This window comes from Schistocerca gregaria, chromosome X (genome assembly GCF_023897955.1).
Source record: "Schistocerca gregaria isolate iqSchGreg1 chromosome X, iqSchGreg1.2, whole genome shotgun sequence".
Taxonomy (NCBI): domain Eukaryota; kingdom Metazoa; phylum Arthropoda; class Insecta; order Orthoptera; family Acrididae; genus Schistocerca; species Schistocerca gregaria.
In genome coordinates, this window is record NC_064931.1 from 680,111,862 (window position 1) to 680,131,609 (window position 19,748).

At 39.4% G+C, this 19,748-nt stretch overlaps 1 protein-coding gene across 1 annotated transcript in view; it reads right to left on the reverse strand.

Moving 5' to 3' along the window:
• LOC126299043 (delta-1-pyrroline-5-carboxylate dehydrogenase, mitochondrial) overlaps window positions 1–4,965 on the reverse strand; it is a 117,776-nt gene extending 112,811 nt beyond the window's left edge. Inside the window, exon 1 of the mRNA XM_049990696.1 lies at window positions 4,764–4,965. Coding sequence (XP_049846653.1) covers window positions 4,764–4,807 — 44 coding nt within the window. The 5' untranslated portion in view covers window positions 4,808–4,965. The remainder of the gene's footprint in view (window positions 1–4,763) is intronic.
• Window positions 4,966–19,748: the final 14,783 nt, after the last annotated feature.

Consider the following 19,748-nt stretch of genomic DNA (forward strand, 5'->3'; position numbering starts at 1 on the left):
TTTTGTTACATGTGATTAGTTTGGTGTTTGTTGTGCAGAAAGAAGTCTAAATTTTTTTACTGTGACAGCGAAGTTCACAAGTATATCATTATGTTCCGAGATCGGTGGTGATATGCTGTTTGACACACAGTTTCTGCAGATGTTTGGTCTTGTTGTGTCACTTTTGTGGCTGTGCTTTAATTGATGTAGTGAATATGGGATATATGGGATTCTGAGTTGCTGGGGTTTTGGTTCCACTTTCTGGAGTTGTAGGTGCTGACTTTTTGGTATTGATAGCTGCAGTTGTGCTATATAGGTCAAGAGAAATGTGCAGGCCCACTTTCTGGAGTTGTAGGGTTTGATTGTTTTGGTATTTCTCTCTGCGGTTGAGCCACAAAGGTCAAGAGAAATGTGCAATTACACTTTTCGGAGTTGCAGAGGTTGGTTCTTTGGTAATGATATTGATATGTCAAAGCGGCTGTTTTTCATAGTTTGTGATCAAATGATCTCAAGATGTTGACAGAAGATACTTTTAAAAATCCATTCAAGCATAGATTATTTATAAATGCCAGTATAAGACAGATTTAATATGAATAACAATGTAACCAACAACCTCATGCTAGAAATAACTATCATGGTAAATCGCATATAAAACCAACTGTGTACTAAGGAATGAATTACTGTCCTGCTTAAGGGGTTTCTTGGGCAAAGCATCAGATAACGTTGTCAAAACTACACAGTACTTCAGTGAGACAGCTACTTGTTATCTTGAAGTGTCCTGCAGTTACTGTGAAAAAATAATGTTGTAATTTTTACTCTGCTGACAGTGAGTGTGGATGGAATGTTACATGTTATGAGCAGAAAGTCAATTTAGTATTACACCATTTGGCTTTAAAGAGAATGCTGTGAACTACCATACAAAGTTGTAAAGTGAATAATCTTACTTTACAACTAATTCTCTGGCCAACTACTCTAGTTATTGCACAATTAATTAACAGTCCATAAGCTTCTAATCTATGTTAGCAACAATTACATTAATTTCAAAAGAATTTCAGGCTCTACTGCATACGTTAAATATTTTCAGCTGGCAGAAAAAAAGCAGTTAGATGCAGATTAGTCAGTCCTGCAGAAAACACTTCAAACTCCCTTAATATTGCAGCATCTAGTTGTTTATAAACATACAAGCTAGTTATTTAATGTATGTTACAAAAAGAAAAAAAAAGAGATATTATGTACATAGCACCAGAACCAGCCCCTATCTAGATATTCCTTCTTCCAAGACTGTCCCTGATCCACAGTAACTACAAGTATCTAGCAGGCAATCTTTCAAATCATATTTCTTTAAATAAATTTTAGAAAGTATTAAAAACTGACATAAGTGCAATCAAGTTCTGTTAGAAATTAATGATTTTGAAATACCTATACACATGTGGTAATAAACCTTTTACATTTCTGTGTTCATCTATGTAATTATTGTACAAAATTCAGCTGCACTGTTTGGTGACACCAGTTGTAAGGAAAATACAGAAAGGTCAAAAAACTATTTGCTCTCTACAGGAAAAATTCACCACAGTAAACTCTGGCAAATATTCTTATTGTAGACTTGGAAATGCTTCTACACTGAGTGCCTACACCATTTCAGGCATTTTTTAAGTGTGTTAATGGAGAATTACTATTCTTGAGAGTTTTTTAATAGGTTCTATTCATATTTCAGCTCTGTGCTTTTGCATAGTGTTATTAATCTAAGTTCACTCTCTGAATAACAAGTTAAAATATTAGACCATGAGACATTCAACGCCAACTTTTAAACTCCAAATGACCAGCGAAGTTGTAAGGTATGACAGTGCAACCACTCTGCTACAAACATGGAAATCACATCAGGATCTCTATCTCCCCCTCCCCCATTCTTTGATTTGATTTCCACATGTGTAGTAATGTACACAGTTCAGTCATACTCTTTGTTTCACTGATGAAAATTTGCTCATTTGGATATTTAAGGTGTTAGAGCTGAATATCATTGTACTAATTTTTATCTTGTCATTCAGAGAGACTACAGGACCAGTTTTTTTGTTCTAAAATTTAATTAAGACAACACAATTTCAATGGAAGTGCCACTTCATGGCGGGTTATTTTTTCCCCACTTTAGAACCATTATTCTCTCTGAACTTCAGAAGTACTACAGTTACATATGGATGAGCCAAGGAGGAAATATCTGCCTCGTCAGGAAAAACTCTCCTTGGCTAAATATGGAGCAAAGATTCCTTATAGAACAGGAAACTTTAAGAATCATGTCTATTCTTTTTGTATTCCTCTCATTCAGCAACCCCCCCCCCCCCCCTCAGCTTATCTTTTACTACTACTTCTACTTTCAATTTAATAGTACTCAAGAAGAAAGATATGATGCTTCTCAAGATACATGCTTAGGGATATTTTTGCTTTCACTATTAAGCAATACAATTTTATCAGTTTCGAGCAGCCTATATACCCAATTTACACCATCACTGCCAACAGTTTTTGTTTTTCTGGAAAGGAGGAGGGGTGGAATGGGGGGTAAACTTTAGATGGCTCTATCCTAGCATCAATTTTTTTTTCCATTTACCATGAGCAAGGAGTATTCTTAAACACAACTAGTACTTATATACATTCTATTTATTGTATTGAATCCTATTAAATATGGCAAACAATGACCAATTTCATGACTTTTTCTCTCTCTGTAGCCAAAATTTAATTCCTAATCATATGAGATGTTTCCATGCAAAAAATCACACTGACACAAACCAACCACCACAGGAAATTAGGCATGATTTCTCACATAATTACACTAAATTGAAAGAATGTATACCAAATACTTCCAGCATATTGTGAAACTATTGCCTTCACATGCAACTCTCTTGTATGTCATAAAGTCCTCCAATGTTGCATACTGTATGACAGTAATGTCTTGTCATTCTTCTGTGTTCAACATCTCACTCATCATGGGGAAATGTTGGCTCATTTTTGTAAGTGGACTGAGGGGAGGTCATGGAGATGTGCACATTTGAAATGCTGGTGTCAATTCTCTGGATGAACTGAAAGGAGCACAAGGGGAACAGCTGCACATTCTGGTCCTGGTGTCACCAGAGGATGTCCAAAGTGTGACCAGTGACAGTGCAGAGAGATGCAAACAAACAGTGCAAAACTAGTTTTCATATTAAAATTTATCTTGTACAAATTATGTATCACCGAAAGAACATAGGGTTTCTTTCCATAGATCCAAAAATGAGACGATTCTTATGGGTCTGAAGTGTGTCATAAGATCTAAAATAAAAAACAGAAATCATCTGAATATAATTCTCACTACCCTGATCCTTTATCAGGAGATTGTCAAAATATATGACAGTGAAGTGGGACTGCTTATATTTGCATAATTAATACGATGTCAGAATGAAATATAGTTACGCACTTTTAACAAATTTATCACACACAAAATACCTAATCTTGACTTTTGTGACAACCTGCTGTAAAAACTGAAATCTAACTTATGTTATTATTTAAACCGGTCTAACTGCCCCCATTAAGATATTCATTTATAGAGCCGAATGAGTTGCCTAAACAGGAAATCTTCCAAACTTTGTTTAAACTGTGCGTTATCAGAAACCAAGTTTTTAATGGTGGCTGGCAATTTATTGAAAATGTGTGTTCTTGAATATTGAACCCCTTGCTGGTCCAAGGTAAGTGATTTTAGGTTTTCATATAGATTGTCCTTATTCCTAATATTGATACTATGTATTGAGCCATTGGCTGGAAATAGTGACATATTGCTTGCAAAAAATTTCACCCAGGAATAAATATACTGAGAAGCAATGGTTAGAAGAAAAAATTACTTGAACAGGTTTCTACATGATCATCTTGAATATACACCACAAATGAGTCTTACTAAATGCTTTTGCACTCTAAAAACTTTTGCTCAATTTGACAAGTTACCACAGAATATGTCCCCATATAGAAAGAAAGTAAGGAAAGTATGCAAGTTTTTTTTTAACATTTACATTTTTCCTCTGTCCAGCCATCCTGATTTTGATTTTTCTAAATCATTTTCGGCATGGTTTCTTGACCAAGATAATGACTAACCACCCGTCCTATTCTCATAAAGCATATTTATATATTCCAAGTGTATGTATACCTTCTGAGCTATTTTTTTCCATTGCATTATAATCCAATATAACTGTAAAATGATGCCCCACAATAATGTTCCAAAACATGGATATGGTAACAATGAAACTGTTCTCTTAATTTAAGACCACCCCTTTTCGTAAACTACTACGAGGATTTGTTTTGAAACCTATTCATGCAGGGGGTATTTCTGCTATTATTACGCAGTAATGAAATTCATTTGCTTTCTGCTCGCTTTCTCGGCGAATTTTTTCATTTTACTCTACACACACAAACACACACAGTCCACCCACCAAGCGCTAACGTATTTCTCAAATGATAACAATAATCTGTGTTTTAGGCATTTTGTTTTTAGGAAATATTCAGAAAACCGTTTTAAAAATTGTTTGAACTTCTTGAATATGAAGATCGTCAGAGTACCTAATCCAGCAAGAAAAAAATAAGACGGAATATTTGCTTTGCATTCAGTAAAAGTATTTAACAGTGTTTTCTTTATTTTGATTCATGGGAACTTTGGCCAATTCATTGACAAGTTAATTCTGCTTGACACTTCCTTTCAGCCTACGACTACGAAAGGAAAGATATTTAATGTACACACTGACAGCTGCTATGATAAGACTCCGTTTGTTTACCTCTCACCGAACCCAATAAGACGAAATCTTCCAAGGGTCAACATGCCACTTCTGATAGCAAGCTTCCAGTCAAACTAAACAAACCGACTCACACTCCTTACACCTAACTCCCACACAGCGCACCCATCACAGATTTTATATTCTTTCCATAGAAGAAATCGGCAAGGTCTCTGCATGAGATTTTTGCAAAGATTGCTTTGTGCAGAAAATTACGTGGACGTAGCTACAAGTTTGAACACAACAGTAATTAAATTAAGAAAAAACATTTGTATCCATTCGGAGAATACTTTTTTGTGAGCTAATTACGAGCAACAGTTAAATGTTCAACATTTCTTTTAGCTAAACGTAGGGGCAAAAGAAAAAAAGGTTTTAGTCACACAGCTTTTTTAAAATCGTATGAGGAGGTATCCCATTGATCTGGTAATATTACTGCCGGTACCACATTTCTTTCGGGAATCTTTACTAATACAGATGGAGAATATAAAACAAAAGCAAAGTGCAAAGGCTTTCTCGGTTAGCTTTTTCATTCACTTGATCTTGCAAGATGTTATTGGGTGCTATGGGAGTCTGACGTGCGGATCTACACTCTTGCTAACATTACAGTTTGTCAAAATTATTCATTCCCTCATTCTTGTTTTGTTTGCACAACGCAAAAAACAACTACCCTTCACAATATCTCGCGGCAATGTTCAAGGAGATTTGACACTATGAGTCAAAGCAGTCTGATTTTTTTAGTTTTATGTGTGCAGTCGTGCGTCCACTTCATTTATGTATGAGGCTTCTGGGAGTAAAACGAAATGTTAGTTGCTCCCCACTTTCTGCATTTAATATGTGCATTACAGCTGCACCTACGAAGATTACGTCAAGCAGAAATTAAAATACATAGTGTCTTCTATATGTTTCTCGCTTTTGATCAATGAAATGCAAATCTTCCATTACGGTGCAGTACACATGTACAGTTCTCGGACGATCTGCCCTGCATATGGAACAACCAACTTTTGTGGATAGAAATGTAATATGCAGTGTGTTGAAAAAAAGTGTCGAATGCTTTGAGAGGTGGTAGAACTCACCGAAACAAGAAAAATAAGTCCAGTAAACATTTGCCCGGAAACTAATACTTTCCGAGATAAACACGAGTTTATCGGAGGGACTGTGCGAAGCGCAGTCGTAGCATTGACGCTCCGTAAAATGTGACGGCAGGATACTATGATGTCTTACTCACGGTACTCTACATACCATTAGGTAGTCTGCAGTCAGCTGTGTGATTCGAGACGTGTTGTAGGTTACCTTAGTTTTCGCAACCCTGGGTACGTATCACGGCGTTCTACCTTCTTCCAACCATGGACCCTGTTTACTGATATTGCGCTGTTTGTATGAACAAATGTTATAGTTCATTTACCTTTTCTCTCTTCCATCACTTGCTAGCAACGGAAGCCTACTACTCGACAAGTAAAATGGGGGATATGATATTCTGCTATGGTTTAGCTAATGAATGTAGTCTGCGAGCCACTGCCCACTACGCTAAAAGATACCCACAGCACAGAGTGTCATCTGACAAGCTGTTCGTCACACTTCTCCTGCGACTGAGGGACACAGGTACCCTTGCACCTCGGAAGATTGGCAGTGGAAGGCCCTGTCGAATCCGCAGGCCTGACATGGAGGAGCTTGTGCTACGTTCAGTGGAAGAAACCTCTGGGACCAGTGTGCGACGATTAGCAGCAACAGATAGTGTGTCTCACTCTCTTACCTGGGGGAGGGGGGGGGGGGGGGACTTCATGAACAATTGCTGTACCAATATCATTTACAGCGCTTTCAGGCCCTAAGGTCACAGGATCGTCATGTCAGACAGCGGTTCTGTCAATAGCTGTTGCAGAAGTGTGCCACAGATCCACTGTTCACATCCGAGATTTTATTTACCAAAGAGGCAGGGTTAGCAAGAAATGGTGTTACGAATTACCACAACGATCATGTATGGGCAGATGTAAATCTAAACCAATCCAGGAAAGTGGGCATCAACACCGATTCTCAGTCAGTGTATGGGGAGACAGTCTTGCCTATAGATTAATAGAGAGATGCATGCTACCACAAAGGTTAACTGGGGCGCATTATCTGGACTTTCTCATTAATGTATTGCCTACCTCGCTGAGGCTGTGCCATTGCAGCAACAAGTATACATGTGGTTAATGATATAATGGCGCACCAGAACACTTTCATCACAATGTATGCAAGCATCTGATGCAGACATTTCAGGATTGCTCGGCAGGGAGGCGGGAGCATCTTGGCCAGTTCTTTCCTCTTTCGTTATGGGAGCACTTGAAGGAATCGATCCACACCACGCCAATCCATGATGTGCGGCCACTACAGGTCGCGTCTTCAATGTGTGCCAGCAGGTACAACAATAACCAGATACACTTCAAAGCGTGCATCATTCCTTATGCTAGAGGGAAGATGGGTACATTGTCACGAAAGGACGCCACGTTGAATTCCTCCTGTAAATAGGTGTTTATCGCTGAAGGTACGCATTTCCAGACCCATGGCTACTGGGATTATTTCAGAAAGTATGCATTTCCAGGCCCATTTTTAGTGGACTTATTTTTCTTGTTTTGATGAGTACTACCCCCTCTCAAAGTATTCGACACTTTTTTTATCACCCTGTACTTCGGAAACGTTACTGTAGAGAAGACTTTTCATTCTTCTGTTTTTCTACTCCATTGCAAAGGCTGAATCTTTCAACTATGACTTGTCCTTGGTTTACGATTGTTTGTTTTTCCTTTCCAGTATTTCATGGAGACTTGCCCTGTTGACTCAGTTGACAGTAATCACAAAATGTATTCCCAGGGCCAGTGAGAGACAGGACTGGGCCCGGGTCAAGATGTTTGATTGGGCCCCATGTCCAAACATAGCAACTCAATAATACTGTCATTTTAAAGAAGGTTTGACATGGTTTAAAAACAACACAGTCCAGGGAATACTGAGATACACTAAAAATTCTCATTGAGGTGAACTATGAACAAATATATTTTTTTATTAAATACTAAACAAATCTTCACAAATGCAAAAGTCTCGCAAGGAAATGCGATTTTTCAAGAGGTCACATCTCAGGTTGTGTCCATCACAGAGATGAGGGGTCAAGTGGTTTGGATAACCCTTGACCTATTCACCATTTGTATACCTAACGAAATAATGGGCATACTGAAGCTATCCTACCACAGGGCGTCAAAATTTAAACACCACACACTTTCTCCAGACCAGGAAAATTGAGCAAATCGATTGGTTCTTTTTCATTAGGCGTGGTCTGAAGTGGACCTTGGGCGGCTTATAAAAGCACCATTTGTTCATCGACAACTCCTAAGAAAACCCCGTAAAACCTCAATCCTTGGGTATGAAAAGTACCAATTGTGGGGATGGCAAATTCTATAATTTCTGTTGATAGCAGATCGTCGAAAATTTTACCGTACGTTCTTAAGATGATATTTCCAGGGAACTTCGAAACTTTCTTCGATAGGATTACCTGTTACCGATAACCAGAGGTAACACTTACTGAACTCATTCATATAACCGTAAAAACCGGTTTTTAGCCTTTTCGCACTGTGTGTGTGGCAAGAATCTAAATAACTGACTGTAGAGGACGATTCAAATGTATTCTGTAGTTCTTTAGACATTCATCCACAAACACCATTTTCCCATTTTGTAAAATCTGTATCCATTACGAAGATACACCCGAAAAACCGTGATTTTTGGGTAGAAAGCACCAATTGTGGGGATGACCACTTTTGTGATATATGTTGATGGCAGATCGTCGAAAATTTTTCCATATGTTCTTAAGATGATATTCTCGAGTAACTGTTAGCAGAGCAAGGTTAGGCATTGAAAAAGATAAGTAACAGATTGTTCATAATACTTTTACTCATTGTAAATAAGGCACTATCACTGTCATCTCTGTCCAGCTTCAGGTATTCTTCCATACTACCATTCAGCAACTTTGCGTTGATATTTTCTGATGTGAAATTTTCGTCCGTTGTACTGGACTCTATACCCATCCGGTATGGTAAACAAACTTTTGATAAATCTCTAAGTATAATCAGTGCAATTAGCCCATCATCAACTGGTTTCCCCAGGCTCTGCAATTTGTTGGCTACATCCAAAATGTGAGTAACGTAATTTTGAATATTTCCTTCGCATTTGGATAATGTAGTATCCAGCAGAACATCCCAGAGATACATCCATCTGGTTTTATTCTTACCAGCAAGCAGGTTTTCCAAAGTATCCCAAGCTTCCTTTGCTTTTGTTGTGTCTTCCACGTGTGCATACAGAGATTTATCCACATGCGAAAGAATAAGTGTGCACGTATCTACACTCCTGGAAATGGAAAAAAGAACACATTGACATCGGTGTGTCAGACCCACCATACTTGCTCCGGACACTGCGAGAGGGCTGTACAAGCAATGATCACACGCACGACACAGCGGACACACCAGGAACCGCGGTGGTGGCCGTAGAATGGCGCTAGCTGCGCAGCATTTGTGCACCGCCGCCGTCAGTGTCAGCCAGTTTGCCGTGGCATACGGAGCTCCATCGCAGTCTTTAACACTGGTAGCATGCCGCGACAGCGTGGACGTGAGCCATATGTGCAGTTGACGGACTTTGAGCGAGGGCGTATAGTGGGCATGCGGGAGGCCGGGTGGACGTACCGCCGAATTGCTCAACACGTGGGGCGTGAGGTCTCCACAGTACATCGATGTTGTCGCCAGTGGTCGGCGGAACGTGCACGTGCCCGTCGACCTAGGACCGGACCGCAGCGACGCACGGATGCACGCCAAGACCGTAGGATCCTACGCAGTGCCGTAGGGGACCGCATCGCCACTTCCCAGCAAATTAGGGACACTGTTGCTCCTGGGGTATCGGCGAGGACCATTCGGAACCGTCTCCATGAAGCTGGGCTACGGTCCCGCACACCGTTAGGCCGTCTTCCGCTCACGCCCCAACATCGTGCAGCCCGCCTCCAGTGGTGTCGCGACAGGCGTGAATGGAGGGACGAATGGAGACGTGTCGTCTTCAGCGATGAGAGTCGCTTCTGCCTTGGTGCCAATGATGGTCGTATGCGTGTTTGGCGCCGTGCACGTGGGCGCCACAATCAGGACTGCATACGACTGAGGCACACAGTGCCAACACCTGGCATCATGGTGTGGGGAGCAATCTCCTACACTGGCCGTACACCTCTGGTGATCGTCGAGGGGACACTGAATAGTGCACGGTACATCCAAACCGTCATCGAACCCATCGTTCTACCATTCCTAGACCGGCAAGGGAACTTGCTGTTCCAACAGGACAATGCACGTCCGCATGTATCCCGTGCCACCCAACGTGCTCTAGAAGGTGTAAGTCAACTACCCTGGCCAGCAAGATCTCCGGATCTGTCCCCCATTGAGCATGTTTGGGACTGGATGAAGCGTCGTCTCACGCGGTCTGCACGTCCAGCACGAACGCTGGTCCAACTGAGGCGCCAGGTGGAAATGGCATGGCAAGCCGTTCCACAGGACTACATCCAGCATCTCTACGATCGTCTCCATGGGAGAATAGCAGCCTGCATTGCTGTGAAAGGTGGATATACACTGTACTAGTGCCGACATTGTTCATGCTCTGTTGCCTGTGTCTATGTGCCTGTGGTTCTGTCAGTGTGATCATGTGATGTATCTGACCCCAGGAATGTGTCAATAAAGTTTCCCCTTCCTGGGACAATGAATTCACGGTGTTCTTATTTCAATTTCCAGGAGTGTATATACTTCTCTGCATTTGTAGCAGTACTTGCACCTATGGTAAAAAGCCATAATTTCTAGCGCATTGGAATGAGTTTCACTCCGAACTTCCAAGTGTTGTAATCATCCTTCTTTCTCAGTTTGGCTATCACTGGAGTAGCGGTTTTTGTCAAACTTACATTTGAAGCCACTTTCAGACACTCGAATTCAAAGCACTAGCATATGTGACTGATTTCTTCAGAAAAACCTAACATAACCTAACACGATTCTTCAGTTATTTATCTTCCTACCCACGCAATAAACATAGTTCACTGCACAGATTTACCTTTCTGGGCCTATAATCTGTTAGCAGAGCAAGGTTGGGCATTGAAAAAGATAAGTAACAGATTGTTCACAATACTTATATTCTGATAACAACACATTACATGTAGCACACTTGATGTTCACTCTCTTAAGTGTGCTCCATGTAATGAGTTGTTATCAGAATATAAGTATTATGAACAATCTGTTACATATCTTTTTCAATGCCTAACCTTGCTCTGCTAACAGTAACTTCGAAACTTTTTTCGATATCCAGAATGAAATTTCCACTCTGCAGTGGAGTGTGCACTGATATGAAACTTCCTGGCAGATGAAAATTGTGTGCCCGACCGAGACTCGAACACAGGAACTTTGCCTTTTGTGGGCAAGTGCTCTGCCATCTGAGCTACCCAAGCACGACCCACCACCCGTCCTCACAGCTTTCATTCGGCCAGTATCTCGTCTCCTGCCTTCCAAATTTCACAGAATCTCTCCTACAGATCTTGCAGAACTAGCAGTCCTGGAAGAAATGATATTGCGGAGATGTGGCTTAGCTGCAGCCTGGGGCATGTTTCCAGAATGAAATTTCCACTCTGCAGTGAAGTGTGAACTGATATGAAGCTTCCCAGCAGACGAAGACTGTGTCTCAGACTGATCTAAAGGTTCAAAGTTGTTGTACTGCTGCAGTAAACTATGCATGTAATATCCGGTATGAGGCATAAATGTAGTTTTAACTGACATAGTGAACACTTGGAAGGGGTTCTAGGGTCATTACAATGGGCCTGAGGTCGCCAAACTATGTTCTTAGTCATCATTTTTTCACTAATAAAACTTTGACACAGTGTCTCTTTATAATGTGCACTTCATGCCTATACAAACATGCTGAAAGTGATACTCCAGTAACAAAAAAGAGGCTGAAAAGAACTTAAAATGATGCCAAAGATTATGTAAAACTGGAAAGACCGGAAACTCAGTAAAATATTTCTAACAACATGTTTTACTCTTTTGTGATACAGATCATAGGCTGGGGTGTTCAATGAATTGCGATCGTTGAGCAAAGTGATGAGAAAAAGTGTAAAGGAAACGATTTTTTGTTAACTTTATATTAAGCATAGTTACTTGTTGTTTATATGTGCCGTGGTATATAAATGTGTTGAAGTGTAAAAATAAACTTTCAAAGCTTTACCGATCTATAGGATTTGTTTTATATAAGCTGCATATGCTGTTGTAGTGGTGAAAAGAAGGAAAACACTGGAAAAAATGCTCCTGTATGAGCACAAAAAGTTGAATATGTTCCTCTTGAAAAGATTCTGACAGAAATGTGGAAACCAGCTGCCTCAGTCCACATTTCTGTTTCCTCACCAAATATTTGGGCATGAGTTCATATTCGCCCTTTTTTCTACTGAAAGACAGTGAGACAGAGACAGTGACAGTGGAACAGAGAGGAGAAAGTGCCTGTGGAAAATAAAGACAAAGGAGACCGTGATGGTGGGAGGGAGAGTGTGTTAGTGAAAGAGAAAGAAAAATCGATGAGGATAATAGCAGTAGGAATGCAAAGAGAAAGGAGAGATTGGTGGTCAGTGAGAGACAGTGACAGTAAAATATATATATATATATATATATATATATATATATATATATATATATATATATATATATATTACTAGAGAGAGAGAGAGAGAGAGAGGTAGAAATAGTGGGGTGGGGGGGGGGGGGGGAAAGAGAAAGGAGACAATGGAAATTGGAAATGATAAAGAGAGATGAGGAGACATCAAACACAGGTGGGGGAGGGGGATCTGGGTCCTCCCATAGACATGAATTTCAACACTTAAGTAACAGGAACTGTGCATTTTGGACCGAAATTTTTACCACATCAGTGTAGGGTAAAAAGTAGGTTCAACCCCACCCCCCACTAGAATTACTGGAATGCCGAGAAATGGTGGTGAAAGTGACAGTGGCAGAGAAAGACAATAGGAGACAGTTTAAGTGAGAGAGGAGACTTTGGTAATGACATATAAGCTAAATCAGTGAGAGAAAAGTGAGGCAGTGGGAGAAACGTGAGGCAGTGGTAGAGAGACATAGACAGTGGTATTGACAGGCAGATGTTGAGTATGAAGGCTTCAATACAGAGAGAGACTGGATAAAAGGATGTAGGATGTTGTGTGTTAAAAAAGCGTGAATATTTTCAAAAAAGCGCGAATATTTTCGCAGGCCAAAGTTTTTTCTGATGAAAGTGGAATGAAGATTGAAGCAGCTGGTTCCCAACTTCTCTGTCAGTCTTTTTAAGAGAAACATACACTATGCGATCAAAAGTATGCGAACACCCCCACAAGCATTCGTTTTTCATATTAAGTGCGTTGTGATGCCACCTACTGCCAGGTACTCCATATCAGAGACCTCAGTATCCATTAGACATCGTGAGAGAGCAGAATAGGGCGTTCCATGGAACTCACAGACTTCGAATGTTCTCAGGTAATTGGGTGTCACGTGCGTCATACGTCTATACTAGAGATTTCCACAATCCTAAACATCCCTTGGTACAGTATTTCCGATGTGATAGTGAAGTGGAAACGTGAGGGGCACGTACAGCAAAACAGCGTACAGACCGACTGACAGAGACTGCCGACAGCTGAAGAGGGTCGTAATGTGTAATAGGCAGACACCTGTCCAGGCCATCACACAGCAACTCCAAACTGCATCAGGAACCACTGCAAGTACTATGACAGTTAGGCGGGAGATGAGAAAACTTGGATTTCATGGTCGAGCACCTGCTCACAAGCCACACATCACGCCAGTAAATGCCAAACGACGCCTCGCTTGGTGTAAGGAGCGTAAACATTGGAGTATGAACATTGAAAAAAAAGTTGTGTGGAGTGACGAATCACGGTACACGATGTGGCTATCCGATGACAGTGTGTGGGTATGGCGAATGCCCAGTGAACGTCATCTGCCAGCGTGTGTAGTGCCAACAGTAAATTTCGGAGCGGTGGTGTTATGATATGGTCGTGTTTTTGTGGAGATGGCTTGCACTCCTTGTTGCTTTGCGTGGCACTATCACAGCACAGACCTACATTGATATTTTAAGCACATTCTTATTTCCCACTGCTGAAGAGCAATTCGGGGATGGCGATTGCATCTTTCAACATGATCAAGCACCTGTTTATAATGTACAGCCTGTGGCGGAGTGCTTACACGACAATAACATTCCTGTAATGGACTGGCCTGCACAGAGTCCTGACCCGAATGCTATAGAACACCTTTGGGATGTTTTGGAACGCCGATTTCAGACTTCTTGCCAGGCCTCACCGACAGACATCGATACCTCTCCTCAGTGCAGCACTCCATGAAGAATAGACTGCCATTCCCCAAGAAACCTTCCAGCACCTAATTTTACCTATGCCTGCGAGAGTGGAAGCTGTCATCAAGGCTAAGGGTGGGCCAACACCATATTGAGTGCCAGCATTTCCGATGGAGGGCGCCACGAGCTTGTAAGTCATTTTCAGCCAGTTATCCGGATACTTTTGATCACACACTGTATTGTACTAAACATTGTACGAAATGTTGGCAACAGCATTACAGTCAACTAAGAGTTAGTTATTACTTGTGTAATAGTTTGAATCAAAGTGAGCGGTAGTATACACACATGCATCATGGAGCCACTATTAACAGAACTAACTTCGGTTGCATGTTGGATATAGTGTTACCCTGTACTACAGAACATGTGAACACTGGGGGAAGTTACACAGATCGTGACTTATCATTGTATTGTATTTAGAATCTAGATACCCCGTAAAACAAGCACAAAGTGTACCGACAGAGAGCAGAAAATGTATATATAGGTGTATCGGAGCAACTGTTCCTAATTTTATGATGTTGTAGAGGACAAGAATGTAAACATTAGCGGTACTTATCGATAATACTGTGCCTGCAAATGTTTCGTTTTCTATACAAAAGCCAGAGCTGATAATTCAGGTTTTAGATGCTTGTGTTTCATTTATTATTCTTACCATTGGAAGAAAGGACTAGTAAAGTTAGCTTGTTATTATTTGTCATAGAATATCTTCCGTGAAATTTGGTATGGGTGTTAAAATACGTAACATTAGTTTTCTGACAAAGTGTGGAAAGACAAGTTCCCTAATTACAGAATTGACACCGAAAGCTAAATTTGCTTCCTCTAGTATATAATTCTTTTCTGAATTCACATTTCTGCTTTCCACACGTATTTTCAGTCAGAATTAGAGTAGTTTGCGGTAACTACAAATTTAAATAACGTTTACATACATATTTGCAGCTTTCATTCTATTTAATTATAATGAATTCATAACAAGAAATCAGTTAGTTGCACACCTACATGATGCGCCCTTGCTAAAACCAAGCTCTAAATGTCACATACGTTTTGTATTTAAGTCCTTCCAGCACTTTCTTTACAATATACAACTTCTTTCATCCTACTGCAAGTTTAAAACAATGTATAATTGGAGATTGCTTTATTGAGAAACATGTTCAATTTCACGCCCTCTATTCTTTCAGAAAATATGTAATAGCCATGATGACACACCTTGTATAATGTTCTGTTACAACCAGAATTACTTGGAATGTACTAAAAATGGACATCAATCATATCTGTCGCTTTCCACTGGAAATTTGAAACAAGTAACACACGAATGAGATGAATCATGAGCGAGCGTTCAGAAAGTGTTTGAATCGCAGCATCAGAGTCTAGCTGAATCACATTCAGTTTCCAAGGTTCCCATATTCGTGAGACGTTGTTGATGCATAGTTGATCTGAGACAACTTTTAATACTAGTCATGGTGCTGAATGATCGTTCTGCATCAGCTATAGTTACTGGAAGAGTATAAAGTACGTGCATAGCTGCAGAAACATGCTTAACATTTTAAGTTTTCGTTTCTTATCCAAGAGTTGCAATGGTTCCAAAGTAATGTTTTCAAAGTTTGAAGTATAATCTGTTTTCAAATATTTAATTTTGTCTTCTAAGTCCGCTATGACATCATTATGGAATTCACTGATAAATAACTTGCATACTTCAGCGATCTAATCGTCAGTCATCATTGAATATGTCCAGAAAACCCAAATGTTTCATTTAAAATCTTAAGTGTTTCATATTGTACTTTTAAGTTACACTAGTTTACCAGTAGTGACATAAAATACATTTATATCGAATGAATTTTCTGAATGCACATCTGTCACTTTGTTCCTTGCTTCATCATGAAATGATTTCCACTTCTTAGTGCGCACCTCCAGAAATTGAGGATCGATATTAATTGCATTGGCAACAACCTTAGAATTAGGGACAATGGCGTCCCAACTTTTGTGAAGTTTTCTAATTAATTTAATAAGCCCTCAGAGTGCCTTATTTCAACATCAATGGTAGTATTTGAGCTTGTAGTAATTTTCTTCTGCAGTCAATTGGCATCAACAACTTTAGCTATATTTATGCCATTATTAAACACTTGAATGATCTCACATAATCCAAAACATCACCTCCCACAGAACGTGTTCCAGTTTACAAATTTAACTTACTGAGATTCTCAACAACAATGGAAATCCTATCCAGGCGAGCTGCAATTGATATTCAAGCTTCAACTGGAGAACTCCAGTAGGTGTCAGACATGGAATATAAGGAACTTCCAGCACACTGTTTCAGAATTTACCATCGTTATGGACTGCTGCTGAACAAGTTGTAAAGAGGTAAATTTATTTCAAAAAAAGTATCTGCTTCATGACAACTATCAACTGCATGAACTCCATGGAAAGTATTACAAGCACACACAGAAAATTTTGCAAGAGGATTTCAATGAAGAAAATGTGTCTGAGCTCGTTTATAAGAATCTCTAATATTACTTCTGTTATCATAACCTCGTCTGCAGCATTCACTGATAGTGTTGATCAAATATGTGATAGCAACTCTAGTTTTCTGATTACAAGCTATTAATCCCAAAAACCGTTTCTTTATTTCATATTCATCACGTAGCTTCTTGAAGTAAATATAATGCAAGATGAATGTTGTTTCTTGAATATGATTTGAATCAGGAGTTGTTTCAACAATATTCGAATAGCAGTTCTCATTTTCTCTCTGCTCTGTGACAGCACACCTGCCATCATGGGCACAACTAGAAATAATTCTTTGTGAGTATCACTTCACAGATAATGCACTAGCAACTATTTTGGTATTTCTTGTCGGGCTCTGACCATGTTAATGTGTTTTACAAGAAATGGACCACAGTGACTTAAGAGTTCTACTATTCTGAGGAAATTTCCATTATTTGGATACAATTTTACGAGCTGGATCTCTTGAGGCCAAGCCTGTCTGACCATCAAGTAATGTAACAACAAATAACATGCGCATTCCCATGTAAGTTGGCTATTATACAGACAAACAAAAGAATATCACCTCTTTACTTCCGAGTACCAGTATGTCCAATATACCTCTTTCATATCATTTCATTTCTTCAGTTTTACTGTTCTTCCAGGGCAACTATACACAATTTTATTTTGCGTTTACTTGTTAATGCAAATATTTTATGAAAACTCGTTTTTAATGTAAAATCACCTTGTGGTGGAATCAGAAGTGCCTGATCTTTGAATGCTGTTGGCAAAATTACCAAATTATAACGATGTTTCACAGCTATAGCCCTGTACACTTGTTGGGAAATTTTTTTAGTGCGATTTTCAAGGAGAAAGTGCAATCTTGGATCCATACAAGGTGGTTTTAGTACATTATGTCTAAGGACTATATAGTGCATTCAAGTATGCAGTTGGTTTGTATGACTCATAAAACTGAAAAGCTCAAGTGGAATGGCAGGAATTGGTTACACTAATTGTGGGATAATGTTCTTGAAGCAAAAACACGAGATCGGAAATAATGACAAAAATGCCAGTCGAAAACGCGGTTTTATGAGGTTAAGACATTGAACACCCAAAAGCAACTGAGTGCTGCAATTCTATTACCTATTGATAATATCGACGAAGGCCCATGGTTGTACCATGAACTGACATGGCAAGAAGTCTAAAAATGTTTTATACAACAGTGCTGTCAAGAAAGACTTTGTTCTCATATTAGTTGTACTTTGCAAACAATGCAAAACAGCGAAAAAGAAGAAATGGATATGAGAATGTCGAGAAAAAGGAGCGACTGGTCACATGTTAATTTACTGAGAAATCAGAACCACCGAACAGAAAGACTTCATAGATTGTTTTCCGACGAGTCCTGCAACATAGGACAAATTATTAATGTTGATACAAGATAAAATAAGGTAGCAAAATACGTTAATGTGAGAGGCAATTCCGGTCGACGAGAGATTAAGAGTTATTTTGGAATTGCTGGCTATGGGCAGGTTATTCGAATGCTCAAAGTTTAGTTCTGTAATATCAGCAAACGTAATTAGTAAAATTATAAGTAAAGCTCTGAAGCAATTATATGTTTACCAATGATATGCTCAGGCAGTTAATGTAAATTTTTTAAACATTTAGTAGTAATTTAGTGAAACTAGCATTTATTTCACAGACTTCTTACTAATAACTGTAGGTGTATGATGTATTTTTTCAAAGTGGGAACGTTTTTCCAAACTGCTATGTAATTCCTCAACCCATACCATATTTTCAAATTAATAAAGTAAGCACTGTCATAGAGAATCCTCCGTCAACCATCCTCAACTACTACATACAATGAATATCTTCACACAGTTCTATTAAAATTGTTTCATGCTAAAATACTACTTGAAAAATTGAATCTGATATATGGTTTGCATCAAGGCAATAGGAAAACATAAACAGAGCACACTAATGCTGAGTGGCTGAGTGTTACTTTGTCAACATCTGAATGGAGAATATTGTCAAACTATCAAAGCTTTACCTCACACATTCAGTATATATTGAAAACACAGAGAATATTTGAGAGCCATCAACAGTGCACATCGTTATTTCTAGTACTGATAGTACATCAATACATGCCCTCAGATGGTCAACATACTGATGGTTTGACAACATTATTAAATGTGTGAGGGTTCCTTAAGACTAAGAATTAACCTCTAGTTAATTTTATGGTCAGAGTAAACTTACAATAAATTCAGTTTGGTTCTTACCATCTAAAGATTAAGTTTTACTAGCAGTTAATAAATCTGTGCAACATTTGTAGCAGTTGGTACACATCTTGACGACATACATACTATCATGTATCAATTTTTTCATGTTTTGAAAGTTTTTGTGAAGGAAATGCACCTCGTGCACTGTTTGGTACAATGGCGAATAGTAAACACAGAATAAGATGGGCTTATGTTTCTGAGCTATACAGGGTGGTCCACTGATCGTGACTAGGCCAAATATCTCACGAAATAAGCGTCAAACGAAAAAACTACAAAAAACGAAACTTTTCTAGCTTGAAGGGGGAAACCAGATGGCGCTATGGTTGGTCCGCTAGATGGCGCTGCCATAGGTCAAATTGATATCAACTGTGTTTTTTTTTTAATAGGAACCCCCATTTTTTATTACATATTCGTGTAGTACGCAAAGAAATATGAATGTTTTAGTTGGACCATTTGTTTCGCTTTGTGATAGATGGTACTGTAATAGTCACAAACATATGGCTCACAATTTTGACGAACAGTTGGTAACAGGTAGGTTTTTTAAATTAAAATACAGAACGTAGGTATGTTTCAAATTTTATTTCGGTTGTTCCAATGTGATACATATACCTTTGTGAAGTTATCATTTCTGAGAATTCGTGCTGTTACAGCGCGATTACCTGTAAATGCCACATTAATGCAATAAGTGCTCAAAATGATGTCCATCAACCTCAATGCATTTGGCAATACGTGTAACGCCATTCCTCTCAACAGCGAGTAGTTCGCCTTCCTTAATGTTCGCATATGCATTGACAATGCGCTGACGCATGTTGTCAGCCGTTGTCAG